Source organism: Centruroides sculpturatus, unplaced genomic scaffold (genome assembly GCF_000671375.1).
Source record: "Centruroides sculpturatus isolate CEXI.00-Female unplaced genomic scaffold, Cexi_2.0 scaffold693, whole genome shotgun sequence".
In the NCBI taxonomy this organism is placed as follows: Eukaryota; Metazoa; Arthropoda; class Arachnida; order Scorpiones; family Buthidae; genus Centruroides; species Centruroides sculpturatus.
In genome coordinates, this window is record NW_019384855.1 from 368,114 (window position 1) to 377,899 (window position 9,786).

The 9,786-nt window shown below is 33.6% G+C and overlaps 1 protein-coding gene across 1 annotated transcript; it reads left to right on the top strand.

Annotated features, from left to right (window-relative positions):
* Positions 1-1,585: 1,585 nt before the first annotated feature.
* Positions 1,586-3,214, top strand: LOC111630559. Its single transcript, XM_023374674.1, has 3 exons — positions 1,586-1,731; positions 1,863-1,960; positions 2,694-3,214. The coding sequence occupies exons 1-3, from the start codon at positions 1,698-1,700 to the stop codon at positions 3,120-3,122; spliced, it is 561 nt and encodes a 186-aa protein (XP_023230442.1). The 5' UTR covers positions 1,586-1,697; the 3' UTR covers positions 3,123-3,214.
* Positions 3,215-9,786: the final 6,572 nt, after the last annotated feature.

The following is a 9,786-nucleotide window of genomic DNA, read 5'->3' on the forward strand; positions in this document are numbered from 1 at the left end:
GAAATAATAATTTTATTCTATTACAGAACCAACCGTATTTATTCAAAACTTATATTTCTCTTATTAAAGTCAGTTTTTCTTTATAAACATTTCAAATTTTTATGTTTTTCTCATGAAAAGTCCTTTTTATATAAGCTGAAACGACAGAGGATAAAACGAACGTCTTTTTTTTTAACCTTAGAATCCTTTTTAATCCTTCTATTATCGAAGATTGTTCAAATTGATACAGACATCAAAATTTACTGTACATTAAAATATTTCTCAATTTTAGTTTCTAAATTATTACGGTTATTAGTTGTTTTCAATCATGATTTAAATCTCATATTAAATTTTAAATAACGATCAATCCATTTCGTGTGAATGTCGATTTATGCAGGCGCGACTCTGTTTGGCGATTTCTGGCCCGGGTCGATCCCATTTGTTGTAAGTTACTCAACGGATAGATTTTAATAGCGATATAGAGAATTGTTTAGCAGAATTAATGGGCCGCAATTTGAAAAGCCTGTAGACTTATAAATTCTCTCTGACTGTGAAATTGCTTAATTGCCTTGGTTTTCATCTATCTACCTCCGTTCTGTAGATTAGATAGATGAAAACCAAGACAAGACATGGAAGGAGTCGGGACGTAGGTCCCAATTAAATATAACAGGAACGTCCCATACAAATCGAAATTGACTTTATTTCAATTCAAACATTTCCCCCTGTAAGAAAATAGATAGGAGACGGCACATGTATTGCTACAGGAATAGTATGAAGTACAGAGACCAGCAACTAGTAATGTGAGGTTCAGACCGTGTATTTCAAATTAAATAAATTAAAAATACGATTGGAATTTTCAATCCGATAAAATGACCGCGTTGTAATAAATAATTGCTGGCGTGTATGTAATTTCTTTGAAAATTTTCAAACGACTGCTTATTTAAAAGTAAAGTAAGGGTGCTTATTTAAGGGTAAATTTTAATTATTTCAAATGTCGTCGAAATTTAAATAAGAAATTTATAATTTATTCGAATAAATATTGCCTTAAATTTTATATGAAGCAATGAATTTTAACAAGATTTGATCTTATTATTCTTTTGTATATTAAAAATTTAATTTAGTAAAGAATCGAACATTGAAAATAATTAATGAGATTTAAATNGTGAGGTTCAGACCGTGTATTTCAAATTAAATAAATTAAAAATACGATTAGAATTTTCAACCCGGCAATATGACCGGGCGGCAATAAATAATTGCTGGTTTATATATAGTTTCTTTGGAAATTTTAAAACGACTGCTTATTTAAGGGTAAAGTAAAAGTGCTTATTTAAGGGTAAATTTTAATTATTTCAAATGTCGTCGAAATTTAAATAAGTGCTGGCGTGTATGTAATTTCTTTGAAAATTTTCAAACGACTGCTTATTTAAAAGTAAAGTAAAAGTGTTTATTTAAGGGTAAATTTTAATTATTTCAAATGTCGTCGAAATTTAAATAAGAAATTTATAATTTTATTTTTTAGCTTTAAAAATATTTTGGAGAAAAACGTGTGTGGAATTAATTGGAACAGATGCAAATATCGCGCTGTACATCTATGTGACGTCAAATTTTACTTGTACATTTTGAAACATATAAATTGGAGTCATACAAGACAATTCGTCAGTTGTAATTGAAGTTGCAAATTACGCATTCTCCTCTGCTTTCCACTCGCAAGTAGAATCATGATGAAGTTCTTGCTGCCGTTTTTCATTTTAAGTACTTATTTATTTATTTTCTATTAGCGATTAGCTAAATTTGTTCTTTCTGAATGTTTTTCAGGCAATGAATTTATTGTAAAATTTTCTTCAACATTAATATTTTTGTTTTAATCGTAATTTATTTTTAAGGTTTAATTCCAAGTCAACCCGGAAATTATGCGTTGGGTTCGACTGATGAAGATATTTCACTTTCTACATTGATCGAAAAGCTTGAAGCAATACCTTCCGTAAGTAAAAACTCTTCATTAACGCAAATAATTAATTGTATATTGTGTTTCAGTTCGCATTACTGTTAGTTGTTACACACACTTGGACTCGGTTTATTTTTCGTATTTCTTGAGCTAGAACATTTACGTACTAAATGTCGTATAAATAGTCATTTTTTGTATCTGGCGTAGTTTTAACGTAATTAAAATGTCTTTGTAATGACGACAATTTAGTCTGAAGAATTTTTCATTAAATTCCTAATTCTGCTTTAATTTTAAAATATTTATTATTAATTTTTGTAATGGTTTTTGGGAGATTTTTGAATGTAATTTTGTCGAGATCGAGATGAAACATGGAAGAAAGTAACTTCTCTCGTACGAAATTAATTAGAACAATTATTATTTTCCATTAATTTAGAAAATGCGTTAGTAATTAAGAAATTTACGTTTCGTTTTTAATTGTACTTCTAATTGTAAATCTATTTGATTCCCCTTACGTGTTGTAAGGTGAATCAAATAGATTTTTCTATAGGCTTTTTTTTAACAGTCGATACATCATTATTATTCATTAAGTAATTGTAAATTTTAATTAATGTCTATACAATAACAATGACCTCTATAGTTTGGTAAATTTTTATTGTAAGATACGTTTAATGTTGACAATTCTCTCCATTAACTAGAAATTCTACGCACAAATCTTGAAAAGTAATTAGAGATTCTCTTTTCAAATTTAAATCTTTCTTGATATTTCCAGAATATAAACACCGGGTTACTGATATGTCTGAATTCGAGTACGGTCCCTTCACTCGGCTGTGAAAATGAAATAAACGACGGAAGTAAAATGATATGGTGCCTGTTAAAGGAATTTTGTTACATGGAAAAGAAGCCTGATGTAATTAATATAGTAGAATGTCTTTCAACATTATTTGGAGTAAATGTATACGATATACCGAAAGAGGTTTTCGATGCTTATGTAAACAAAACATACGTATCTGTTGATAGAATTTACAACAATATCCATACTGGAGTGATTAATTGTGAATTGATCTATGGCGGTCAATCATTAAATAGTCGATCTCCTCTGAGTGATCTAAATCAGCTTACTCAAGAACAGATAAGAGAATTTATAACTTGGTACATTGAGTATTATGTCTCTTTATATAATCAAATTCCACTTGATTAAAATGTACCTTTTTACGTTAATATATCAAACTATTCTTGATGTAGCCTACATTTATTGAAATGTAATAAAATATATATTCAACTGCATACAAATATGGATTTCTGGCTGATTTCATTCTTTTTCAAACAAACATTGACATAACACTTTGACAATTATCTTAATCGGCTGATAAATATTTTTTTTGTCGCGTTCGACACTGCAATATCCACACGCGATGTGGCAATATATGACGTATATTTCCACATCGCATCCACAATAGAGCACAAAGAAAAGCAGTTGTTTTAGTTTAAACGCATTTTTACGTTCTAGTTGTTGCACGAGTTCTTGAAAGTCTGTGCAGAGCTCATTGAATCAGCCGCATGCGTGTTTCTACTTTTCGCGATTCGAAAACAATATGTAAACAGACGATAACGCCTATCGAGTCAAGAATTCTGTATTATTTTGGAAACACAGAAAACCGTTCTATTTTGACACGTTTCCTCGCCCGCCAGCTGCATCTGATGTGGGTCTTAGAGATAAAGGATCGAGATGAAAAACAAAAAATAAAGAAACCCAGAAGCAATTAACCGATAAAAAATTATTAACGACAACGAGCAACTATTTATTGAGATATCACCACAATTTTAATAATTTTTTCATTTAAAATATATGCTGTCAACCTAAAATTAGTAAAGTCTTTCCCGTCTACATCGTTCTTTTCCTGCAGCAATAGAGTCGTGCCGGCCTTCGAGGAGAAAATGTTTGATTTGCAATAACGTAATTTCCGGTTTACCTGGGAACATTATATATAGCCTCCCTCACTTCTTTCAAATCTTGTTTGTTTATTAATTTTGCGATCTGCCTACGGGAAATTCCTTTCGAGAAATCTTTTTATTGACCTGGAGAAAGTACGGAAAACTCCACGTGGTCAGGTGCAAACCTACGACCGAACTCGCAACATTAGGGGAACGCAACCACTTGGCCAGTGTTGACTCCTTTAAAATCTATTATCGAGGTTAAGGAAGGTCAGAACAGACAGCTACATTGTGGAAATTTATATATCTACAATTTTCCTAAATTGCAGCCCAGTAACTAAATTTATTTAAATGCATTTCTTAACTGCGAAGCTAATTAACATAAGTTAGATTCAGTTATAAGAAGATCAAAGTACACCTAACGGCTGCGTTCTATAGCTGTATTCTTAACTAACAAACTAATTTTGCCTAATTTCGAGAGAAAGACAGTTCACACTTCTTCGCAAGTTGATAAATACCTCGTCTATGCAACGACTGATGTATTCAAGAGGTGATCGTTGTGATTCGAATCTATCCTTATTGGCGATGATTTCTATTCCTTCGTGTTGGCAATCCAGTAAGTTAATTGGGATGACCCATTTGGAGTAAATTTTGGCCTGAAAAAGTACCATTGAACTAAAGGACATTTTCGACTTTTTCTTGGTTGGGCTGCAATTTGAAAAAATCGTAGATTTATAAATTCTTATTGTCTGTACTTCCTTAATCTCGAAAATACAGTTAGACAGATAAATACCGAGAATTAGGGCAGCAGGCTCTGATTAACTGTATACGAACTTCCGATACAATTCCAAAGTCATGTCATTTTAATTCATATATTTTCTGTTATAAGCAGTTAGATAGATGACCGGCACGATTCTGTTGCCACAAGAAAAGTATAATGTACAGGGGCAAGATACTACTAATTTGTGGTGGAGAGCATATATTTTAAATTAAGTAAATATTTAAAAATATGATTTAAAAAAATTGCAGCCAGGCATAGCGACGACGTCACAATAAATAATTGCTCGTTGTTTTATAATTTCCCGTCTGCATCCTGAGTGAACTGGTTTTGTGAGAAGACGAGGTTAAGGGGGGGTTTTCTATAGATCGCTTATTTAGGACGGGTATATTTACTTTGTAACTGGATGGCTTTTGTAGATTATCGGAGACAAGAAAATCGAGAGATTTCTGTCTTCTGTCATGATCTGACACCAGTTAGGATAGAGTTAAACGCGTCCTAACTCGCGAATGTTTCGATCTATTCGGTTCACAGAGTACAAAAATGAGTTGAGTGGGGAGGATCACGAGTAATTGGATGAGGTGTCGGCTGTTTCCGAAATAAAAAGACCAGCTTTAACTCAACAAATTTACTATAATAAAGATTACAGAGGACGAACATAATGAAGTCACATAACCTTAACGTTAGTTCCGTGTATCGTAGACTCGAGGCGGTCAATTATAGCGAGTAGCTATTTCCTGAAAAACTAAATCTAACTTATATTCTAAGTCGACCGAGAGAGTTAATAATTCTATGTAAAATACCTGGGAGAGAGTGATGATGCCTCGTTATCCTGTTTACTCGATGTTAGTAAGACGATCGTGGACCTACTCGAGGCATTGTCGGGCCGTCGTCGGATGATTGCTTAGGGAAGACAAGAGTTGGGAGGACGGAAGCGAATCTGTCGCTTATTGTCGAATGTCTGCCTCGATTATGACGGGACGAGTCTGGGAGAGGTTGTGCCCAATGAACGATCGCTTCGAAGTATGGGTGCATCGTCGTTATATCTTCTTTAAATCTGGAAAAATGATCAAGTAATCGGATGTTTGTGGAGACGAAGTTGCAGCTGTTGGGTCATAGGTGGACTGAAGATTACGGTAAGATATTGCCTGAACGAGGTAGATAGGGTAATATTTGGTTCGTGAAATGTTACATTTATCCTGTTTACTCGTTCCAAGGTTGACATTCTTTTCTTTTAACAATAGATTGTTATAATTTCTTTATGTTTGTTAATGAGAAGGATGACATTCAATCTTTTTTCGTGTGATGTTTCCTTAACGATTGCGATGGAGAAATTGGTTAAATTTTCCTTAAATTAAAAATAAAGTGTTATCACAGAGAATTTTATTACTTATTTTTTGATTTTCCCACAATTTCGATTTTGTTAATTTTTTTAATGAATTATTTTATTCTATATCTGAAACAATGATTACACAGGTCAAGAGTGGTTTTGGTGCCCAGGTATTTTGAGCTGATTTCATATGAATTTGATGTCCTGAATTCAAATATGGCATTAGTTTTTGCCTAGGAGCTCTAATTTTTAAGATATAGCATTTTAGCGAAATATATGTTTTAATATCTTAAGTTAAATCCATGGATCAAGTAAAAAAACTAAACACGGAATTTTTATTATTATATTATGCAAATATTATTCTATACAAAGATAGAGGAAAAAGTCATCAATAAAACTAAACAGTTACACTTTGAGGAAGCTTCTTTTCCGTGACTTTCGTGAATGTATTTTGGAGCAATCCCTTTTTAAACTCTGCCATCATATGCGTATCCCATCTTCCTTGGTAGCGGTCCTCCATAGTTTTAATATCCTGGTGAAATCTTTCACCTTGTTCTTCACTGGTATCTCCTAAATTTTTAGGAAAACGATCTAAGTAACTGTGTAAATAGTGCACCTTAATACTCATATTACACCCAAGGAATTTGAAACTGTTAAGCATCTCGTTTACCAGTTTAACATAATTTTCAGCTTTGTGTTTGCCTAGAAAATTTCTGACAACTGCAACAAATGAAGTCCAGGCTTTTCGCTCAGCTTCATTCATCGAATTTACAAAGGCAAGATCGTTAATGAGTTGTCTTATTTGTGGGCCATCAAATATTCCTGCTTTAATTTTTTCTATACTTAACTGAGGCATTTTTTCCCCTATATATGCAAAGCATGATCCATTCTTATCAAGAGTCTTTACAAACTGCTTCATTAGGCCTAGCTTGATGTGCAGTGGAGGAAAGATGATTTTTTCCTGTTCAACTAAGGAGTCGTTAATGAGATTTTTTTCTCCAACGTCTATGTTTTCTCTCTTCTTTTTTAATCCTGTGGTGGGGGGTTTCTAACCCAGGGTTTCTAAGTCTACACAAATTACCCATTGATGTTCACGATACGTTATCTTCTCCAAGACCAGAGCTATGGTGTTATATTTTTCTTTCATTTTCGTTGAGTGATCAATTGGTATTGAACCGTATTTGTTCCCATTGTGTAGAAGGACACATTTCAAACTTCGTTTTGAGCTGTCAATAAATAGGCGCCAATCATTGAAAAATATTCAAGATATTGAATATTTTTCATTGAAAAATTATCATTGAAATATTATTGAAATATCATTGAAATTATCATTGAAATATATCATTGAAAAATTAGAGGATATTGAAAAATATCCTCTAATTTTGTGACAAAACACAAAATTGACTTCTTGAGAGAAGAATGGTAGAAGATCCTTTTCTCTTGTACGGTAAAAAGTAATTTTGGTTCCTTGCTCCAGTAAATTTTTCTCCTTCAACCCAGAAGCCAATAATTCAGAAGCTTCTTTTGGCATGTTGAGATCTCTGGTGAGGTCATTTAACTCATCCTGGTTGAAACATTGAAGAATTGATGATATTCTCTCTTAATCACAGTCACCTTCATTAGGATCAGAGGGATACTCGTCCTCACAGAGCTCTGGTAGCTGGTGAAATGATGGAACTGGCACTTCCTGTGAGGGACCGGGTGTCATGCAGAGACTAAATCAGGATAAGTCCACTTGCTACGGTTGTTACGATTGATTCCACTAATATTTACTAGGCAGAAATAACAGTCATCGAAGTGATTTTTGGGTTTAATCCAAACCATCGCTACGCCATATTTCAGACTTTTTCTTTTCCTAGTAGTCCACTGTTGTAAATGTTCTGTACAAGTTTTACAGACCTGATACTAAAAAAGTAGAGCTGATAGAGAAAAACTGATTTCATATTTGGATTCAGCAACCCAAATATAGCTAAAATCAGTTCTAAAATCCTAGGCACCAAAAAAAAATTTTTTTTGTTGACCTGTGTTATTTATAAAATCGAAATAAATCAAACAGCAAAAATTTTTTAAATTGACAATTAATTATCACTGAAAAATCGTTGCGATATTAATCTCAACGTTTAATTGAGTGCAAAGAACATACATACATACAAAAAAACATCGCCCTTACGCAAAGTGTTTGGCCGGCAGAAAAGGGGGTAAGGTAAAGGAAAGACAGGAAACACAGCAGAGAAGGGTAGGATTTCTCTGAACGGCGTACTGTACATAAAGCTACAGTACCTTCTACGTTTGATGTTGGCGTGCAGCTTTTAGTCTCCTCGTAGTTCCCGAAGGGTCTAAAAGAAAACCTGTGTGTAGAAATCACCAATAATTGAGTGCCGCCACAAATAGCAAAGTGTAGAAATTAGTGCCAACTGGCTTTAGTAGAGCTGATAGAGAAAAACTGATTTCATATTTGGATTCAGCAACCCAAATATAGCTAAAATCAGTTCTAAAATCCTATCTTCCTAATACTAATAAAATAATATCTTCCTATATCTTCCTAAATATCTTCCTATATCTTCCTAATATCTTCCTATATCTTCCTAATACTAATAAAAGTAAACGCGATAGTGAATCCTAATACTACTTAACAGCTAGACAGACAGCACGAAAACGAACCAACACAATGACAATCTAGACGAGACAAACTAGCGAGATCTCAAAATTTCTAATTTATTTATGTGAGGATCAAGGGCATAGACAGTTGATCTATGTCACTTACTGACTCGCAATTGTTAGATTGGCTGGATAAAACTTTTTCTAGGAGGGCTTGTTATAATGTTAAAAGAAGGATCTAGAGGATGAATCTTACATCTCGTCAGGATTCCTTGACACCAGTTAATCAGTTTTATGGTACGCCGATTAACACGCGTATTGATATTTTCTGAAGATGAACTTCCCGTTTGGTTCAGATACTCGAGAGACATTCTTTTTAACAAATAAACAAATATTTAATTAAACAAAAATAAACAAAATTATACAAAATTAAATCAATCCTCGAATGAAGCCATTTCGAGAGAGAGAGAGCTCACAATTTCTGTCAAAAGTATACTACCTCTAAATTATCTTTATCTTCTTCTGTCCTTTAGATGTAAACGACGGTTCTTTCTCCTTAGTTCATTAATGACACTCAAGCGGAGCTGTGGGCAATCTTCAAAGCAATCACCTATGTCAATACTCATTTTCCTACCACTGATCATTTACAGATTTTCACTGATAGCAGAGTTGCATTGTACACCCTTGACCGGATGGAACCTAAAACAAAACTAGCGGAAGAATTAATTGGAAAGGCGAACAACATGGCGAAAAGGATGAACATTATATTTAACTAGATACCGGCACACAAGGGGTACGAGGGAAACGAGCTCGCTGACAAATTGGTGAAGAAGGCGACTAATAATAATACCATTACATACAACAGGCTCCCAATTTGTTACATCAATAAATACTTAAACGAAGAAGCTCAAATTTTGTGGCAACAGGAGTGGGAAGGATCCCACACTGGAAGAATGTGCTATAGGTTTTTACCGACAGTGAAAGGAAGACTACAAAATAAGAAATTCCAACCCACATACGAACTGACTCAGTGTCTTACAGGCCATGGAGCCTTTAATTCTTACCTGCATCGATTTGGGAAGAGAGAATCTAATCGTTGCGAAGTTGATAATGAAAGCGAGGAAACAGTTCAACATTTCCTTTTTGAATGCAGTAAATTTGATAATATTAGAACACAACTAGAAAGAACAAGTATCGAGGAGGGATTCAACTGGCCACCAGGTG

Bases quoted from the DNA above. Each gene is read 5' to 3' on its own strand.
- LOC111630559 (XM_023374674.1), top strand. From the start codon at position 1,698: ATGATGAAGTTCTTGCTGCCGTTTTTCATTTTAA. The intron at 1,732-1,862 runs GTACTTATTTAT...TTTATTTTTAAG, and splicing joins GCTGCCGTTTTTCATTTTAA to GTTTAATTCCAAGTCAACCC. The intron at 1,961-2,693 runs GTAAGTAAAAAC...TGATATTTCCAG, and splicing joins AGCTTGAAGCAATACCTTCC to AATATAAACACCGGGTTACT.